Source organism: Triticum aestivum, chromosome 5D (assembly GCF_018294505.1).
Source record: "Triticum aestivum cultivar Chinese Spring chromosome 5D, IWGSC CS RefSeq v2.1, whole genome shotgun sequence".
Classification (NCBI taxonomy): Eukaryota; Viridiplantae; Streptophyta; class Magnoliopsida; order Poales; family Poaceae; genus Triticum; species Triticum aestivum.
The window spans coordinates 455,702,596-455,723,654 of NC_057808.1; the positions used below are offsets into that span (position 1 = coordinate 455,702,596).

Here is a 21,059-nt window from a genome sequence, read left to right on the forward strand (position 1 = left end):
TCTTGCTACTTTATTTGCTTGCTTGTTTGGTTGATACTCTACTTATGTGTATGTGAGATACTTATATGTTCATGTGCTTGATCATATCATACTTTAATGCTTGTGCTTGAATGATGATATTCTATCTCTCATGTATGATCATTCACATCTTGTCTTGGTAATGAGTGCATATTTCATATTCTATCATTTTGAGCGCTCCACCAAGATGTATGTGACATGGAAGAGTAACCCATGATCCTAATCGATTGTGCATTTGCATTCAAAAGCACATTTTAAATAATGCACAAATTTAGGGGGAGCTCTTGCTTATCACATACTTCTCAAAGTGACGATGTACTTCTTTTATACTATAATTTGTCGAAGCTTTGATCTATATGTTGTCAACAATTACCAAAAAGGGGGAGATTGAAAGTGCAACTAATCCCCGAGTGGTTTTGGTAATTCATAACAACATATAGCTCATTGAACTAATATCCATTTAAGATTAATGTCTCAGAAAGTTCAATGATTGGTATGGCGTGGACTAGAGATGTGGACCCCTCAAAATGCTAAGGACACATATTGGCAAGAGCTCAAGACTCTACATTTTCATTTTAGTGATCCAAGATCACATTGAGTCCATAGGAAAAGCCAATACTATTAAAAGGGGATGAGGTGTTGCTTAATGGCTTGCTTGCTCAAAATGCTTAGTGATATGCTCCAAAAGCCGCAACCATTTTCTCATTTCCACATATATCCTAAACCTAAAGTCAAACTCGGCGCCACCGAGTTCACTTGACATAGCCATATCCAGAAACCCTAATCAGTTCGGTCTCACCGATAGGGATCTCGGTCTCACCGAGATGGGATTGCAAACTCTCTGTTTCCCTTCGTAACGTTTCGGTCTAACCGAGATGAGCGATCGGTCCCACCGAGTTGGCAGTGCAAACTCTCTGTTTCCTTTTCGTAACGTTTCGGTCTCACCGAAATGAGCGATCGGTCCCATCGAGTTTGCCTGACCAAATCTCTGTTTGCTTATTACTGAAATCGGTCTCACCGAGTTCATGTGATCGGTCTCACCGAGATGAAGTTTCGCCCTAACCCTAGCACATCGGTCCCACCGAGTTGATCATGTCGGTCTCACCGAAAAGCCTAACGTTCACATTTTAAACCAGGTCGGTCTCCTCGAGTTTCACTATTCGGTCTCACCGAGTTTGGTAAATTGTGTGTAACAGTTAGATTTTATGTGGATGCTATAAATACCCCTCCACCCCCTTCTCCATTCAAGAGAGAGCCATCAGAACATGCCTACACTTCCACTACTCATTTGCTGAGAGAGAACCACCTACTCATGTGTTGAGACCAAGACATTCCAATCCAACCACAAGAATCTTGATCTCTAGCCTTCCCCAAGTTGTTTTCCACTCAAATCATCTTTTCACCATATCCAAATCTGTGAGAGAGAGTTGAGTATTGGGGAGACTATCATTTGAAGCACAAGAGCAAGGAGTTCATCATCAACACACCATCTATTACCTTTTGGAGAGTGGTATCTTCTAGATTGGTTAGGTGTCACTTGGGAGACTCCATCAAGATTGTGGAGTTGAACCAAGGAGTTTGTAAGGGCAAGGAGATCGCCTACTTCGTGAAGATCTACCCAAGTGAGGCAAGTCTTTCGTGGGCGATGGCCATGGTGGGATAGACAAGGTTGCTTCTTCGTGGACCCTTCATGGGTGGAGCCCTCTATGGACTCGCGCAACCACATGGATGTACGATAGCACCACCTATCGGAACCATGCCAAAAATATCCGTGTCTACATTGCGTTTGCCTCCTCCAAACTCCTCCCTTTTACCTTCATATGCAATGATTTACATTCTGCTGCTATACTCTTATAATTGCATGTGTATGTTGATTGCTTGACTTGTGTTAAGTTGCTAAAATCTGCCAAAACATAAAATTGGGAAGAGGCTAGATTTTTATTTGGTCAAGTAGTCTAATCACCCCCCCTCTAGACATACTTCCAATCCTACAGTTTTCAATTTAACCTTTGGATATGCTAACTACTACAATACAGTTTAGGTCTTTCATAAATTCTTAGCTTTATTATCGTCGCCTATGATTGAATACCAGCACCACATTGTTTTTCTAGTCCTAGAATATCTAATCTCGAAATAAACGCGCACACACATAGCCCCACACCTGCTTTGGTGCTCACACAACGTCTACCCATGCATGTTGGAAGAATAATTCACCTTAAACATGTGGTAGACGTGGATGAAACCGCTCTCACATACGAATTGCCAAGGAGGCCAGGGGCGTTCTCCTCTAGCCAAGTGCGAGTATTGCAAAAGGCTTATAAGTCCATGTACAGTGTAAAGGTGCTAAGAAAAATAAGTCAACTTTTTCTCAAGCATAAGTGCTTATTTTATAGCATGGATGCCCAACCCCAATTAAATGTCTACCATCTATAAATAAGCATTGTCGCTTTGGCAAAACCAATTTACTTGTCTAAGAACTTCTCTAAGTACATTGCAGTCACTGGCGGAGGACCCCTTTGGGAAAGGTAGGGCGGTGGAGTACAAAATTTTCTATATACCTATGTGTACACATTGCGACAGGACTAGCTAGAGTTTCGTTGATTTTTTTGTTTGAGGAATAATAGGAGGGTCGGTTGCTGGTTCATAACTTCATACGAGCCAGCAACATGACTCACTCCAGTCGCACACGACAAATCGATCAAGCCAACCCCAATATATGCACAAAGCTGACACATGCTCCCAATTATAGTGACACAAGCCACGACACGAACCCTAGGTAGCGGACAACGATCGATGGCGAGCTAGCGAACAAAGTGCACGATGTCACTCTCCTATCCCGCCGCACGACTATTGCTTCAACGCGATGACGTGGACAGCACCACGGCTCCAGGTGCGCGCGAGCGCCGCATCATGGCCTCTGCCTCACCGGGATAGCCACCATCATATCTCTATTTTAGGTTGGTTTTCTATTTAAATATGTTCATGGAAATATAAGGACCCTCTTTGATTCGTAGGATTCTCAAAACACGGGAATAGAAAAAATAAAGGATTAGAGTGGCATGCTCACTTGAGTCTCATAGGATTAGTAGAGAGTGTTTGATGCCACGGGAAAAACAAAAGTGAAAAAAAAAGGTTGGAGTGGATGCTAGATTTCCAATGAAATATGGTACACATGATTTCGTAGGAAAAATTCTTATTGGATTCAATCCTATGAATCAAACGATCAATGTAGGAAAATTTACGAAGGATTCTAACCATGTAAAAATCCTATGGTATTCCTTTGAATCAAAGGAGCTCTAAGTGTGTAGTATTGACTATATTGGTTTTGCATCAAAGGCTTGCCCCCACTTAAATTTTATTTCGTCATCAGCCACTGCTTCATTGTGCAACCTCTTCTATGGTTAAGGAGCTGCTCGGCAGTCCTCCAGCTCCCTGAAATCTGAGAATCTGTGGAGCTCCATTTTCCCATCTACAGCTCCACCAACTCCTGAAGCGGACTTGGGAGTGGGAGAGTCTTCGAACAGGCCCCAAATATAAGATATTTTTGCAATTTAAATAGGATATTGCTAACGTGTGTCAATGCAACAAGCCAACAAGGAATGTCCATGGCGGGCAGCGGGCTGCGGCAACCTGCTCATGCCGTCGCCGGCTCCTCACCACCCGCGCCAAAGAAGGGCAATGCATCGTAATTTTCTCGAATTTTGAGGAACAACCCTCCACGTCACCAGCATCCGCGATAGCCGGAGACCTCCATTTGTGCGTGGCGAGGGCGAGACAGCCGAGCCGAGACGGCCACACACACGAAGCAGTTAACGACTTTTTTGTCCTTTGTGTTTTCTACCCGACGTTCTGTGTTCGTAGCAGTGCGATCATCTCCTTTCCTTCTTTTTTAATCTCACAAGTTGATTAGCTTCAGATGTTTTATCGTCCAAAGACAAAAGTGCAGCAAGGCCAAGGTAACTACCTCGACTAGTGTGATTCTTGGCCTCCTCGGCGGTATCCTATGCATCGTTCACTTTCTTTATGAAGTTCTGATCCGTGATGGGGTTCCATGTGCACAACCCTACCTATTTTTTCCTGGAAAGAATGCATGTTATATGGGCATATGTAATACCGTCCCCGCAACCGCCAGACCGAGTCGTTCGGACTTTTTTTTTCATCCAACACAGTGTCGCAAGAGTCCGCATACAGGTCCGCATGTCATAATTCCTGTAAATCGAAAGCAAACCTGCGGAAGGTTTGTCCGCTTGATCAATCAAAAGCCATCAGGTACCCTTCTCTTCTCTGTCCGTGCAAAGCCACCCCTAATTGACAGAAAGTTGTTGCTGTTTTGGTGGAATGAGAACTATTGAGGCCCTCTTTGATTTGTGGGATTTTCAGAAGGAAAAATACTGTGTCCACTTGAATTCTATAAGATTAGCAAAGATTGTTTGATGCCACGGGGGAAACAAAGACATTGTAAAAAGAAGTTGGAGTAGATGCTAGAATTTAAATGAAATATAGTACACTAAAAAAATTCCTATAGGATTCAACCGTAGGAATCCAATGACTAACGTAGGAAAAAATCATAAAGATCCTAACCATCCAAAAAAACCTATGCAATTCATTCGAATCAAAGGAGCCCCAAATCTTCCAACGTGGCGGAAGGTTGTTTGGCTAGCATTTGGATTTGCCGAAAGGCTTGCTTATGCGACCGGCTAGCTATCTCACGGAGGGCAACAAGTTTTTTTTTTAAGTTATTAGAGGTGGACGTCTAAGGTATAGGGTTGGATACTCGGCTCCTATATTTGTATGCATGTCCGCATCCGCAAATGTATAGTGAGTCCGATTTGAGGGACGACATTGAAGATGCCCTTACTCAGTAGGTTTGGTTACATTGCGACACCCAACACCAAGGCACACAAAAGTGCACCCGTGGGTTCTATCATAACTAGTCATGAAATGGCTTGCAAATTTGTGGCTCTGTACATGGGTAATACAAGCCTCTCTTTCTAAATGCTTCAGGTTGATCTCTCCTGTCTCTCTCCCACTTCTGCCTTATCTTACTTACCACACCATCATGCATGACCCAACCTTTGTCTCAATTCCCCCGTCTCAAAGTGTCTGCTCCTCTTTGGGTTTTTTCATTCAACTCCATCCAACAATGAACCATCATGAAAGGCTTGTTCTCAAGATGATGTTACAAAGTATTCACCAACCCCATATGGCAAAAATCACACAATAATGCAAGAAATGAAACAAACAAGAAAGAAGATGATCAATGTGGAGGAGACAAAACTTACATGTCTATTGACTCAAATGCCACTTTGGTTCCTATTCATCACTCAAGCATAGTTACCACACAAACTTGTTGTTGAACTCTTGGGTGCGGCCCATCTATGTTGGGAAGAGCTCTCATCGCGGTTGATATGGATTGGATGCAGTTCCATGCAGTGCTTGTGCTCATGGTTCCCCATTATTTCAAGCCCTTTTGTTCGATTTCATATATTGGATCCCTACCTCTGTTCAATCAAGCTTGACACAACAAGACATTTTCTTTGCTTGAGTAAGCATTTTGTCTCTTCATCACTTTCTTTTTTGAGTGCCTGAGGATTGCCCAACATCAGACAAAGGCGAATTTTAATCATCATCTCCCAAATAGGAGGATCTTGCCTATCAGTGATCATGTGCACCATGAAGGAGCCCTAAACATGCATTACAATGGAAGTAGCATACTAAACTTGGTCCAAAAAATACTGGCAAAAATAACATGCAGATTTGGTTGAGGCATATCCTCAAACAATGGTGATGTTTGCCGCCGAGCTTGTAAATGTTGTCCGTGATTGTTGGAGCTATGACGACTCGTATGCCAGGTTCGGGGAGGTGCCCGGGTCTTGTGTTGGGCCGTTCGGGACGCTCAACCACTGTGAAAGCCGGAACACCATCGGGTGTGGGCGTGGAGGACACTACCGAAGCGGATGCGATGAACTTCAAGTGATGACCTCCTTCGCCGCAGTTTTCTCGCGATCGCGCTAGCAGCCACACCCTCGCAACCGATCTTTTCCTGTTTCGCCGGTGCAACAGTAGGAACCCCACCAAATTGGCCGACCCAAGGTCCATGGCGGCGGGCATACGTCGGCGGCTAGGATGGACGAGGAAGGCGGCGGCGCAAATGCAAAAAAAGGAAGGACTAGCGCGGGAAGGGGGTCGATTTAGACAATTGAAACGGATTTGAGGTGGATCCAATCTATACTTGGAGTAGTCCGGATAGATGGCCAAGTCCGGTTAAAGAGCACTTTTCTGGTCTGTCCCACGCACAAACAGGGAATGGATTCGGTTAGAAATGCTCAAAAAGACATGCTGCCAGCTGCAGTTCGAAGCAGAGCGAGCAAAGCAAAGCAAAGCCAAGCCAGGAACGAGGCCAGAACGGGAAAACCGCACCGAGTAGCACCAAAATGCTCCATTTCCCCATCCCCCCTTCGTCGTCCCGTTCCCCACCCTTCTCTCCGTCTCCGTCCCCCCGTTCGTCTCCTCCGCTCCAACCAAAACCAAAGCACCCCCAGATTTGCACCCCGCCCCCCAGGGACACCCCGAATTCCCCGTTCCATCCCACCACCACCACCCCCACCCCCACGCCCGCGCCGCGCGCACCGCCCGGCCGGCCTCCCGAATTCCCACTCTCGCCCCAAATCTCCCGGGGGCACCGCCTCGGGCCGCGCGCGCGCGCGCTCTCTCTCTCCCCGCCTCCCCTCCCACGCGCTCCTCGCGATCGCATCGCGGCAGGCCGGACAAGCGGGACCCGACAAATCGCGCCGGGCGGGGGAATCTAGGGTTCCGCCGGCCGCCCGGCTCACGGCTCTGGCGGTGCCGGCCGGGCCCGCGCCTCCTAGGCCGGCGCGTCGGGGGATCTCGGGCTCCGCCGGCCAACCCTAGCGGGACCGGGCGGCCATGGACGTGGACTCGCGCATGACGACGGAGTCGGACTCCGACTCGGACGCGACCACCGCCGCCGCGCTCGGCCGAGGCTCGGGGAGCGAGACCTCCTCCTCGTCCGCCCCGTCGACGCCCGGGACGCCCGCGCCGGCTCCGGCCTCGCCGGCCGTGGCAGGATCGGGGCCGAGGCCGGCGCCAGGGTACACCGCGGTGAACGCGGTGATCGACAAGAAGGAGGACGGCCCGGGGTGCCGCTGCGGCCACACGCTCACGGCAGTGCCGGCCGTCGGGGAGGAGGGCTCGCCTGGCTACGTCGGGCCGCGGCTCATCCTCTTCGGCGGGGCAACCGCGCTAGAGGGCAACTCTGCAACGCCTCCCTCCTCAGCTGGCAGCGCCGGGATCCGTAATGCCTTTTGTCCCATGCCTTGTCATTTCTAATGGTCTCCCACTGTCGAACAGTGTTTGGTTTACGGACTTTGAGATTTCAGTTTGGAATGAAAAATGAATTTCCGGGCTTCAGGCCATTCACCGAAAAGTCATGCTATTCTGTGGGTAAAGTCGGCCTGAAAGCTAATTTTGAGTGGGTCTAGAAAGCTGAAATATGCTGAAATTCAGCTGTTACTTCTAACTATTCAGGAATTAAATTCGAGCTATTTTGATGAATTGGATTTGCTCAACTCAAATGCTGAATATAGTTACGGCTGATTGGTTCTTAATACCAAATTGATTCCCTGGGCTAGAATGCTCAATGCCGTTTCAGGTAGCACTAAAATTGAGTAGTAAAACAACTTTCTGAATAATCCCCTATCCCGTGGACAATTTTTCTTTCAACTCTACCATCTAAAGTTGCCAAATGTTTATAGGATTGTAGTTGGCTGGTTGGTTTGCAGGAACATTCTACTGTCTCCAATCATGTGCTATCTCTAGTTGTGCCTATTCTATGAACATAGCAGGCGGAACCATTTTTTTTAATCTAAGCAAAATAGGAGCGTAATGAAACTTCTTCAAGACCTGTCACTGACATGAAATTTGTGGCTTTCTCTTTTGAGTGCCAACTTGTGTAATCTTTTGGGAAGAATCATTTGAAGCTTAAAATACAAGTGTAGTTGTTCCAGTGTCCAAATCATTCTCTGCAATGCAAAACTAGATGATCTTATCTGGAGAACAATTCTGATCTTATTCCAGTCAAATACATAGGCGACTATCTCAACGGTCTCCTTGGTCGCAGGTCTTGCCGGTGCCACAGCAGATGTCCACTGTTACGATGTATTATCAAATAAGTGGAGCAGGTAGGGTATTCCATAAATGGTTTCCTGCTCTTTTTCTTTCTCTTTTTCAACATCTCATACTTGGGCTGCTACTTCAGTAAAGTCTTCACAACTCTTCTCTTCTAGGGTACCATGATAATTCGATTTCTAGCACTCAAAAAATCAGCTAACCTGACCACAATACTACTTTGTCAGGCTTACTCCACTTGGTGAGCCTCCTTCACCAAGAGCTGCACATGTAGCAACCGCGGTTGGAACCATGGTTGTCATTCAGGTATATTACTAATGGCGTGTCAATTTAGTGACCAGACTGGTCCCTTAACATTGTTTGAGATAACTAGTCTGCTATTAGTACTTGTTTTTACCGTTTAAAACACACACAACCCTCCACTATTCCCAAGCTAATCTAACCAAGGTAACTGGCATAGCATAATTGTTTAAAACCATGGACTTGATTTTGTAAGGGGTTCTCTTTATTGCTTACAAATCTTTATGGAGGTAAAACATTAAATATCTCGTCTTTCTTCATCATTTCTTGCCATCCAGGGTGGAATTGGCCCAGCTGGTTTATCTGCAGAGGACCTTCATGTTCTAGATCTTACACAACAGAGACCGCGATGGCACAGGTGATTATTATTCTTCACTAATTTGATTTGAGAGTTTTATTTCTTCATTGTCTCTTCTGAGGGTGGTATACTCTTTATAGAGTGGTGGTTCAAGGACCTGGTCCAGGTCCACGATATGGACATGTGATGGCCTTGGTTGGACAGAGGTTCTTGTTGACAATAGGTGGAAATGATGGTAGGCAATTGCTCCTTAAATATTTGTCAAGATTGAGATAAATATTCCTAGTATTTCCCTGAATGGTGTTGGTACTTGGGCGGTTTTGATTTGCTTAGGGAAGCGGCCTCTGGCGGATGTATGGGCTCTTGATACGGCTGCTAAGCCATATGAATGGAGGAAACTTGAACCAGAAGGTGAAGGACCACCACCATGCATGTAAGTGTGGCTAACAGAAATGAAAAATGCTTCATGTGGTAAAGTACATTGGTGAGCTACAAATAATGTATTAGTGACAGTGGCTTGACATATTATAAATTCTCCTGACAATACACCTATGTTACTTCTAAATTACCATCTTGTACAACTTTACTCCATTGTTAAGCTATCTTTAATTAATATTTGCTGCTATTTATTTTGTATGGTAATGGTACAGAGTAGCATGATGTGGCAAAGTTAACAACCCTATTACCCATTCAGTTTGTTGTGATCCAACTTCTGCATTTAGGTCATATTCTTTTATATTATTTCACTGGAAGTAGAACTGGTTTTTATTTTCTTTCACTAAACGTACATGTGGTATTGTTCTTCAGGTATGCCACTGCCAGTGCACGATCTGATGGTCTACTTTTACTCTGCGGTGGGAGGGATGGTAATAGTGTGGTAAGTGAAACAATTCTGACATAATCATATAATCCTCTGTTCCGAAATACATGACATTTTAAACATGGTATGATGGTCTAATTGATGCAATTTTGATAGTCTTTTTATGTGAATGTATAATTTAATCTAAAATAGAATTGGAATTATGATTTTTATGACAAATGTAATAATATTATTCTCGTTTTACCAATCTCAGCAATCTTCATATATAGAATCACGAATAGCGGAAGTTACATATGACTGCAAGTTTTCTAGGACTATCTATTTTGCAATGGAAGTAGTAGTATGTTTGAACCTCTTGCTGTAGCTAAGTTTATATGACTAAATGAAAAGGAAACATGGAATTAAATAATTGCACATTTTGAGCGTTTCTAGTGAGGCAGCTGGTGGTTTCCATGAAGTGGAATTTTCTTTGTTACTATGTTAATTATGCCACCTCGAAGTGAGATCATGGTTATGGGTGGCAAGTAGTTAATGCATATATGAGTAACATCCATTTGCCGAGTAGCAGCTGTCATGAGAGCATTATTTTGTGTTGGCTAGCTATCTATTCCTTGCAAGGCAAAGAAGACATTTTTATTGCTCAAATGATGCAAGTGATACAATTACCGTGAAGTAATGGCCAGAATTTCCAGATGTCTAATTACACTTGATTAGTAGAAGTAGCACATATTTCTGTTGCACCGCTTCTGTGTCTTTAATATCAGTATTTGGAGTGATGAATAGATCTTAGATCCCATATAGCTTATATTCTTAAGAATGTACCCTCCTTGTTAAACTATCAGCCACTATCAAGTGCATATGGTCTCGCAAAACATAGAGATGGGCGCTGGGAGTGGGCAATAGCCCCTGGTGTCTCTCCATCACCAAGATACCAACATGCAGCTGTAAGACATTCAGTCATATCCCTATTTTTTCTTAATAAAAATGTTATCCAGCGTGGTGTGTGTCTAATGCCTGTTCTTCTTGTGCTTAGGTTTTTGTGAATGCACGTCTTCATGTGTCAGGAGGTGCTCTTGGAGGTGGTCGGATGGTAGAGGACTCCTCAAGTGTTGCAGGTTCCAATTTTAAAATAACTTTTTTTTTTCAATATCAGTTTAACAATCTGGTATGAAACCATGCATTCTGACCTCATAGTTTGTGCTGATGATTGGCAGAAATGTCTATAGGAAGTCGGTCTCTTTTAGTTTGTGTGAATGTTAACATGTAAAATGTTAAAGATCCTTTTTGTGGATTTCAGTATTCATTGTCTAAAAAAGACCTGAACTATTGTAAGTACTTGAAAACTCCAATACTTTCAGTATTATAACTTAAACATCACTTGCTAATTATGTCAATCTCTGTAAGATGTTTGAATAGCAAAACATTCCTGTAGTTCACTCTTGTCACCCATGGCTGCTGATATGAGCCAATTTTTCTGCCTCTTTTCCTAGCAGCCTAGCACTGAATTTATCTTTGGTCATTTAAAGTTATATCAGCATCAAAGTTAATTACTTTAGTTATGTACAAGAATTAGGACGCAGACTCCTGCAATTTTCGTATAACTTCGTACCATTCTACCTGATTCCAGTGCTGGACACGGCTGCTGGAGTTTGGTGCGACACGAAGTCAGTTGTCACAACTCCCAGGACAGGAAGATATAGTGCGGATGCAGCAGGAGGCGATGCTGCTGTTGAACTTACACGACGGTGTAGGCATGCAGCAGCTGCTGTTGGTGACTTAATATTCCTTTATGGAGGTTTACGGGGAGGTAAGCTGATAATTGTGCACAGAAACATGCATTTTCTTTCATGCAGTTCTATGAACCCGATCTCCCAAAGCTCCTCACTTTTGCTACTTGCTAGGTAACTTGTTTGTTATCATTAATTCTATATATTGCAAATCAACCAAGACCTATCCATTTATCTCCACATTGCATTTCATGCATGTGTGCTGAGCTTTGACTTTGCTGGTGCCACCACTTTACACATTCAGAGTCTACTTGTTTCATACTTCTATTTGATTTATGAGCATGTGACCTCACAACCCTATGTTTTTGCTTAGATGAAATGCCATATATTATTTTCAATTCACCCTGATCAAATAAAATTAGTGTTCTCTGACATGAAGGGACTTACTAAAGGTCCATCACGTGGTACTCCATGACGGACAAATTACTTAACTTACAAATGTATATTGTTCACACCTTGGTCGTTTGGTAATTGTAGGATGATTGTATGTTCTATGTGAATGACATTTACGATATTAGCATCCGCCCCTGTGAGTTATCAAATTATTGTATGGTTAACAGATGCCGTGGACTGGTTGTCCCCAGAATGTAATGTCAAATAAGTTGCCATTCATTTTGATTCCTCTTGCTGTGTCATTTTTGTCTCATTGTCAAAAACGTTCTTATATTATGGGATGGAGGGAGTACCTTTTAATGGGACATACACTACCGGTCCATTAGTGTTCTATCCTGAGCGCATTAGGAATGACTGGCCACTACACTCTTTCTGTCGTACACATTCTTTGGGGTCTGAGGTTAGTTTTGTTGATAGTTCACATTAGTACCGTTGTCATACTCCTTCGTTCTTTTGTCTGAAGCACTTAAAAATATCTTCAATAATGCACAATAATTTATATAGTTTTCAGTTGTATAAAGTACATTCATATTTGCCTGTTCAGAATAATTGACTATTTATACTTTTATTTCGTAATGTTTAATGCTATCACATTTACCTATTTTGTGCTAACAACTTAGGATTACCAATGTAGGTGTATTGCTGGATGATCTTCTTGTGGCTGAAGATCTTGCTGCCGCAGAAACGACAACTGCTGCTAATCACGCAGCAGCAAGTGCAGCAGCTACTGACACACAAGCTGGAAAGGCACCTGGAAGATATGCTTACAATGATGAACGTACAAAACAGGCAGCTTCAGAATCAGCTCCAGATGGATCTGTAGTTCTTGGAACACCAGTTGCTCCTCCTCTTAATGGGGACATGTATACTGATATTAGCCCTGAGAACGCCGTGCCGCAGGGACACAGGTACACTCCATTTGTTTCATGAGTGTGTTCTGTGATCTTTCATTAGCAAGTTGGCATTTGTTTCCAAATTATTATTTTGATTATTTTTCAAAATTAATTACATCACAGGAGATCAAGTAAAGGTGTTGATTACTTGGTCGAAGCATCAGCAGCAGAGGCAGAGGCAATTAGTGCTACTTTAGCTGCTGTAAAGGCTAGGCAGGTTAATGGTGAGGCAGAAGAGTTGTCTGACAAGGAGCAGTCTCCAGATTCTTCATCAAGCAACAAACATTCAAGCCTCATTAAACCAGACACTGCACTTTCAAATAATATGACACCTCCACCTGGTGTTCGGTTGCACCATAGAGCTGTGAGTACTGAATAGGCCATATGTTGCATTTTGTTGTATCATTTGTAGTCCATTTGTTTTATTTGGCAGTTTATTTATATCAGGTCAGTGCACTAATACATTTGGCAGTGCTTGTTACCTGTGTAGCTAAAGCCGCTTTTGTATCACGTCAGATGACATGCTCATTTTTTTTCTTCTGACAGGTGGTAGTGGCTGCGGAAACTGGAGGTGCCTTAGGTGGCATGGTCAGACAGCTTTCGATTGACCAGTTTGAAAATGAAGGAAGAAGGGTCAGCTATGGCACACCTGAGAATGCAACTGCTGCAAGGAAGTTGCTTGACCGCCAGATGTCCATTAATAGTATTCCTAAAAAGGTACCTTTTCATATCCAAAATATGGCCACATTTGAATCAAAGCTAATGTGTGTTCTCTGGTCTAAAGCTGGGCATCTATGTACAAAAACAAATAAATATCTGGTAGCTCATTTGCTATGGTAATGAGCCTTGGTGATGTAGAAGTTTCAGTTCTCAATATAGGCATTGGCTGTGATACTTACCGTTCTTCATGTCATCTGTATATTCACTTCCTGTTCTGTCTGCTGCTATACATATCCAGGTGATTGCATCTCTGTTGAAACCTCGCGGCTGGAAGCCTCCCGTGCGAAGGCAGTTCTTCTTGGACTGCAATGAGATTGCAGATCTGTGTGATAGTGCTGAGAGAATATTTTCAAGTGAACCAAGTGTTTTGCAACTTAAAGCTCCCATTAAAATATTTGGTGATTTACATGGTCAATTTGGTGACCTTATGCGATTGTTTGATGAGTATGGTTCTCCTTCAACGGCTGGAGACATCGCGTACGTTCTTGCTTTTGAGTGATAAAGATCTCACTTTTCTTAATTCTTTTTGCTAATAGTTATGGTGCTTTTCAATATGCCAAACACCAAGAGAAATTTTGATGCCATATCTAATATTACCTCCCTCTCATAAAGCTTGTCTTAGATTTGTCTAGATACGGATGTATCTAACACTAAAACGTACTCCCTCCGTCCAAAAATACTTGTCATCAAAATGGATAAAAAGAGATGTATCTAGAACTAAAATACATCTAGATACATCCCCTTTTCTCCATTTTGATGACAAGTATTTCCGGACGGAGGGAGTATGTAAGACAAGCTTTTTGGGACAGAGGTAGTATTTTTATGGAAACACCATATCTGATATATTTTTTTAGTGTACTAATCTCTAGAACTTCAACCCCGATTCAGAATTAGTTTTGTTCCCTGTTCGTTGTCTTCAATAAATATCGCTGTCCCTTGAATATAGTAGTTTAGAGATGATATTTTGGAGGGGGTAGTTTAGTCATCTTCAGCTAGCTTATTGTCTTGTCTTAACCTGCAGGTACATTGATTATCTCTTCTTGGGTGATTATGTGGATCGTGGGCAGCACAGTTTAGAAACTATGTCCCTTCTTCTTGCTTTGAAGGTAGTAATCGGCAACTTTTAGACCTGTTCTTCTATGCTGTTTATCTAAATTGTAATATCTAAACTATTGTACATTACAGGTTGAATATCCGCAAAACATACATTTAATTCGTGGAAATCATGAGGCCGCTGACATTAACGCTTTATTTGGCTTCCGAATAGAGTGTATAGAGCGAATGGTAACTTTTTCTTTGTATACTGTATTTCGTCCAATATCACCTTTTATCTTTTCTTACATGTGTGTGTTCTTTGCTGAAAATATAGGGCGAAAGAGATGGCATCTGGACATGGCATCGTATGAATAGGCTATTTAACTGGCTTCCTTTGGCTGCACTCATAGAAAAGAAAATTATCTGTATGCATGGTGGCATCGGTCGCTCAATCAACCATGTAGAACAGATCGAGAATCTTCAAAGACCAATTACCATGGAAGCAGGCTCGGTTGTCCTCATGGATCTTCTATGGTCAGCATTTCAACAACTTACACTAATATTTACCCTTAGCTGGAGTGTTTTGTTGATCCATGATCTTGCTGTGATGCTTACAGGTCTGATCCAACAGAAAATGACAGCGTTGAAGGATTAAGACCAAATGCTCGGGGGCCTGGTCTTGTTACATTTGGGGTTAGCACTCCCTATTCCTTATATTGATGAATTCATCTCCCCTTTTCTTTGTCCCCTTTGATTTCTGAAGCTAACACGTGTTGTTGACACAGCCTGATCGTGTTATGGAGTTCTGTAACAACAACGACCTTCAATTAATTGTACGAGCGCATGAGTGCGTGATGGATGGCTTTGAGCGCTTTGCTCAAGGCCACCTGATCACTCTTTTCTCAGCAACAAATTATTGCGGTGAGAATATGATTTAACAATATTTGGTCTCATTCTGTTGGCTCAGTTTGTGATAGATTTGCATGGTATGCACACAGGTACTGCAAACAATGCTGGTGCAATCCTAGTTTTGGGTAGAGATCTTGTAGTTGTTCCAAAGCTAATTCATCCTTTGCCTCCTGCAATCACATCACCTGAGACCTCACCAGATCAGATCGAAGATACATGGATGCAGGTAACACATTATTTTGTTGGAAAGACATTTCTTTATTTGAACTAGCCAGATTGCTTTGGTCCATGTGTTCACTATGCTATACATTAAATGGCATTCAGGAGCTGAATGCAAACAGGCCAGCAACTCCAACCAGGGGCCGTCCCCAAGCAGCGGCAAATGATCGAGGTGCTCTTGCCTGGATATAGTAGCTTCATCAGACATTGGTTGATATGATCCATCTGAAGTCTCACTCAGCGGAATCTTGCCCCTTCTCTGCAGAAAAAATGATTTATGTTTGAGAGACTGGCTTTTAGCCCACAGCCGTGCCAAAATAGAATCATCTACAAGAAAGCGGAAGTTACTACAAAGATGAGGAATATAACTTCATCTAGGTCAGCGCTAATTACGAGCTCTCCAAACTGTTTCCCTAGCATGAGAAGTATGGCATATCAACTCAGAGGTTCTCTGAAGATCCGCTGAGGCTTCACTTGTATATACCCAGCTTGCCGGTGGATATAATGGGGTTGTATGTGTTTTTTTTGCTTCCAATTGGAATGGCAAAAGGAAATAGTGTTATTGTACTAGGTATTCTTTCTGTTCCCTTTTGGGGGTGGGGGTTCTAGGGTTCTGATTTTGCAAAGGTGTTGTTGAGTTGCCACAGGGACTGGATCGTGGTCTAGTCGTGTATAATAGCTCTGCCTGCTACTTTTGTCCGGCATGCCCACTGTAATTTCAGCCTGCCGCTGATGTGTACAATTTTTGTCTTTAAAGTTTTGGCCGTTGAATGGAGGTCGTGATTTGATTTATTGGAGGCAAAAAGGGTGTTACTTCGTTGTTTTGGACGTGTACGAAATACCTTTTACTGAATGCTTGTTGTGGTGATCTGGAATGGGAATCTGCTACCATGAGCACCATGCTGGAGAATTTGGTTCATGTATTGAGAGGCTGATATGTGGACCCAACAGGTTACGAAGTTTTATCGCCGTCATGTACATACGAGTCTTCAATGACTGCCCCAAGTACGCACCATTTGATGGGTTGACACTTGAGAACTATTCTCACTTGAGTACATACGGGTCTCCAGTGACTGCACCAAGTACAGGACACTTGGCTCATGTACTAAGAGGATGACATATGGGACCCAGCTTATTACAAAGTGAACTCCAATCGTGTACATGCAGTCTATCATGAAAAGGAAAACCAAAGGAGTACTGCTGAAACTTGACATATCGAGGGCTTTTGATTCCCTATGCTGGCTGTTTCTATTCGAGGTGCCACGCGCCAAAGGGTTCTTTGATCGCTGGATCTCCTGGATTGCAACTCTGCTCACTTCGGCTAGCTCCAGAGTGGTTGTTAATGGCTGTGCGGGAGAGAAGTTTATGCACGCGCAAGGGCTACGCCAAGGAGAGTCCCTCTCCCCTCTTCTCTTTGTTATTGCCATGGATGTGCTTACGGAGATGATGGTCAAAGCTCAAGAGCTGCAAGTGCTTAGCACGATGCCTAGCTGTACGCCTCTGCAGCGGTTGTCTTTATACGCAGATGATGTTGTGCTCTTCATAAGGCCGACGAGATCGGACCTGCTGTTTGTGAAGGAAACCCTTGGGATCTTTGGAGAGGCATCGGGCCTGGTCATGAACTACGCTAAGTCCTCGGCTGTCATGATTAGAGCCACAGAGGAGGGGGAAGAACTAGTGAAAGAGGCTCTTCCTTGGAAGATGGAGAAATTCCCGATCAAGTACCTAGGCTTGTAGTTGGGCATCAAGCAGCTTAAGAGATCAGACTGGCAGCCGATCATTGATACAGTGCTAAAGCTGATGCCGGGATGGCAAAGAGGGCTGATCACCAGGCCTGGACGACTTACTCTGGTCAATCACGTGGTTCGGGCGCGGCCCACCCACCACCTGATCATCGTGGATGCCCCCAAGTGGGCCTTAGAGAAGATTGCCAAAGGATGCAGAAAGTTCTTCTGGGCTGGGACGGAGGAGGTTCATGGAGGCAAATGTCTGGTTGCATAGGAGCGTGTGTGCAGGCCAAAATACCTAGGAGGACTAGGCGTGCTGAATCTGTACAAACAAGGGATCGCGCTCCGTCTTCGCTGGGAATGGCTCAAGCGCACGGATGATCTCCGGCCATGGCAAGGGTTGAACCTTACGACAGACAAACAGGCGGCCTTGGCGTTTAACAGCTTGGTCAAATGGGAGCTAGGTAATGAGAGACGTGTGTTGTTCTGGAAGGACAGATGGATCAATGGAAGCTCTGTCGCTGAGATAGCACCGATGGTTAGGGCCATGATCAAGACCCAGGTTGTCAACAGGAGAACGGTTAAGGATGCTTTGCACTTTCATGCTTGGACATCAGACATTGTTGGGGATATGAACACGGACGCCCTTGTGCAATTCATCCGGCTTTGGGATCTGATCATTGGAATGAGTCTGGTTCCTGACACTGAAGACAAACCAGTTTGGCAATGGAGCTCCAATGGGATTTACTCTGCCCGTACCGCATACAAAATGCTATGCGAGGGAGGCATTCGGTTTCAATGCTCCTCGGCGATCTGGAGATGTTGGGCGCCCCTGACCTACAAGATTTTCATATGATTAGCGCTGCAATATCGCATCTGGACATCCGATAGGAGGCAATGGCATGGCCTTCAAGGCCAGAGCTCGCCATGTTTCCTTTGTGATCAAGAAGAGGACACGGTGGACCACATCTTGCTGCAATGCGTCTACGCTCGCCAAGTTTGGTTTCTATGCTTTAGGCGGCTAGGCATTGAGCTTGCTATCTTTCCAACAGTGCAAGATCGTTTGGACACGTGGTGGTCAGATTCCAGGAAACACATCACTAAATCTCACCGTAAGGGATATGACGGGCTTGTCATCTTGATATGCTGGAACCTTTGGAAGCAAAGAAATGGCAGCGTGTTCTCGCACACCAACAATGCCAATGAGTGGGGAGCCGCGGACATCATTGCTCAAGAATTAAGATTATGGGTAGCGGCTAGGAGGAGAGGAGGCCAACGGCTAGCCGAGTAGTAGTTTTAGTGTGTGGAGTGGAGTTTGGGTATGCTTCCCGCTGTGGGATTAGCCACCCATTGTAATTCTTGTAATTAACCCTCTGCCTTCTATAAAGCTAAGGTACGCAATTTGCGTACTATCGAAAAAAGTATTGCGAGGTTCACATATCTAGGCCCTACAAGGGTGAAACTACACAAAGTAGGTGCAACTGACCCGAGCAATCGGGTAAAAAACATCACTCTCACGTCTATCAAGAATAATCTTGCCATAGGTGGTCTAAAGATGGTCATACAAGTGTTCGACGGGGCATGGGTGCCCTTCTAGGACTATTTTTTTAGACATTGTCATAGCTTTCCATCACCGTTCAACCGGATCCCTCCGCATATCAGGTCGTATGTAATAAAATAGAGCATTGCATTAAGGAACATGACATATAATTAAAAATATATTCCCCTCACCTCTAGCTCATAACCGAGACAACGGGTCAACAATACTATTATTCTTAGTGGCCCAAATACAATTGTAAGCTTTTTTCCCTCTTACTATCACCGAGGTACTTCCCTTACCAAGATTCGCCACATCTAATGTGCACCACTCCACTATTTCATCTAAACCAACGGATTATAGTAATGATTCGGAGAAGAAAATATGCATCTATAAGACATACAGAACACTGCATATAATCTGATCATGATGTAATAATTCATCACACAACGAAAGTACCGCCAGAATTACAACACAGATCACAATCATGTTACGAAGCTCATGTGATCTTTGTATTGAAGAACGAGGGAAGAGATTGCTACTTAGCCAGTTCTATAAACTCATAGTCCAGTGGGTGATACGTCTCAAACTTATCTATAATTTTAATTATGTTCATGCTACTTTTATATTATTTTGGCACAATTTTATACCAATTTTTTGAACTAACCTATTAATTCAGTGCCTAGTGTCAGTTGCTGTTTTTCATGCTTTTGGATTTTCATAAAATCACCACTTTCGAGGATGATTTTTTGGAAAAATATTTCTAGAAGTTTCTAATTGAGGAGCCAGAGGGACCAAAGACCAATAGAGGGGGTATGTGTGAGCCCCACATGGCCCTGGCTCGCGGTCTAGGGTTGGGACAACGAGGTGGGGGTGCGTGGGCCCCATAGGGCGCCCCTCCACCACCTGTTTCTTTTGCAGCCTTACATTTTCCCGAAACCTCCCATAAGATTTATTAAGGATTTTCTATGCCGCCGTCACCTCCTGTTTCACGACGATCCAATCTGGAGGCATTTTCCATTACTCGGTCGAAGGGGGAATTCATCGTCGGAGCCATCTTCATCGCCCGTGTTGCCACCATGTCCGTGTGTGAGTAGTCCTCCTTGGACTATGGTTCCACAACTACCTAGATGACATCCTCTCTCCCTTGTTCGTCAACAAATATCACTTGAGCTGCCTAATATGATTGTGATTCATCTCATGTTATTAATGGTGTTTTGGTTGGGTGTGTTGAATTGTCACTTTATGATTAGATTTATATATAGTTTATTTTGGATTCATATGAGCTCCTTGTTGCATGATTTATAGACATATATGCTCTCTGATCTATTAGTCTTTGCACTCCAAGAGGGAGTGTGCATGCTAGTTAGGTTCAACCTTGCAAGTAATATATCTCAGTGACAGAAAGAAAGAAAATCTTGTATTATGTTATTGCCAGCAATGATAAAAAATAGTTGTGTAGTTGTCTTGGTGATGAACTGGAGGTAAAGACAATATACTATCAACATTATGTCACCTTGCTTAATGTGATGCTTCACTTTTACCTAATACTTTGAGGTGCATGCTGGATAGCGGTCTCTAGTGGAGTATTAGTCATATATGCAATTGTATAACGATCTATGAATATAAGGACGTAATGCCCTGATACATCCATTTTGCATCACTTTTTCTTATTATAATTTACTCTTTATCAATGATGTTTAACACATTATTGCTCAATTCTAATGTTTTGCATCACCTATTCTTATTATAATTTACTCTTTATCAATGATATTTAACACATTATTGCTCAATTTTAATGCCTTTTATCCCTTTCAATTTGCTTGTAATACATGGAGAGGGAAATTCTCAGGAAAAAAGCGGACAATTGGAAAATAGGGAAAAACAACAACATAAGAAAACATATTTTTTTGGAGCAAAGGCTGAAAATTTTACTAATTTTCCGAAGCAAAGGCTGATAATTTTACTAAATTATTTTCGGAGGAAAAGGAACTCGTAGCTAGAAGCGGGGACAGAGGGGAGACATAGGGTCTCCACGCGGCCTGGCCACACGCCCCTTGGCGGAGGCCCTATTTTTCGCTTCTTGAAAGCATAAGTGCTCCCTGGGTGATTTGGTAATTAATGTCAACATATCTCTTGTTGGACTAATATCTTTATCTAGTATATTTCAGAAAGTTTTGCAATGGCGTGGCATGGACAAGAGGATGTGGAACCCCTTCAAGATGCTAAGGACAAAGATTGGCAAAAGCTCAAGA

At 43.4% G+C, this 21,059-nt stretch overlaps 1 protein-coding gene across 2 annotated transcripts; it reads left to right on the plus strand.

Moving 5' to 3' along the window:
* Nucleotides 1-6,546: 6,546 nt before the first annotated feature.
* On the plus strand, nucleotides 6,547-16,364 carry LOC123122715 (serine/threonine-protein phosphatase BSL2 homolog). 2 transcript variants are annotated; one of them, XM_044543040.1, is made up of 22 exons: nucleotides 6,547-7,333; nucleotides 8,159-8,219; nucleotides 8,394-8,472; nucleotides 8,745-8,824; nucleotides 8,905-8,999; nucleotides 9,098-9,197; nucleotides 9,572-9,641; nucleotides 10,427-10,528; nucleotides 10,618-10,699; nucleotides 11,212-11,391; nucleotides 12,399-12,672; nucleotides 12,781-13,021; nucleotides 13,204-13,374; nucleotides 13,616-13,854; nucleotides 14,399-14,483; nucleotides 14,563-14,661; nucleotides 14,747-14,946; nucleotides 15,030-15,105; nucleotides 15,198-15,333; nucleotides 15,411-15,547; nucleotides 15,646-15,712; nucleotides 15,806-16,364. In XM_044543040.1, the coding sequence occupies exons 1-22, from the start codon at nucleotides 6,946-6,948 to the stop codon at nucleotides 15,823-15,825; spliced, it is 2,982 nt and encodes a 993-aa protein (XP_044398975.1). In that variant the 5' UTR covers nucleotides 6,547-6,945; the 3' UTR covers nucleotides 15,826-16,364. The 2 variants fall into 2 exon arrangements, with proteins under 2 accessions (XP_044398975.1, XP_044398974.1); XM_044543039.1 differs by having other exon boundaries at nucleotides 15,646-16,364.
* The last annotated feature ends 4,695 nt before the right edge of the window (nucleotides 16,365-21,059 follow it).

Coding starts and splice junctions, on each gene's coding strand:
- LOC123122715 (XM_044543039.1), top strand. CDS start 6,946: ATGGACGTGGACTCGCGCATGACGACGGAGTCGGACTCCGACTCGGAC. Junction 8,825..8,904: donor CAGAGACCGCGATGGCACAG/GTGATTATTATT, acceptor TACTCTTTATAG/AGTGGTGGTTCAAGGACCTG. Junction 9,000..9,097: donor GACAATAGGTGGAAATGATG/GTAGGCAATTGC, acceptor TGATTTGCTTAG/GGAAGCGGCCTCTGGCGGAT.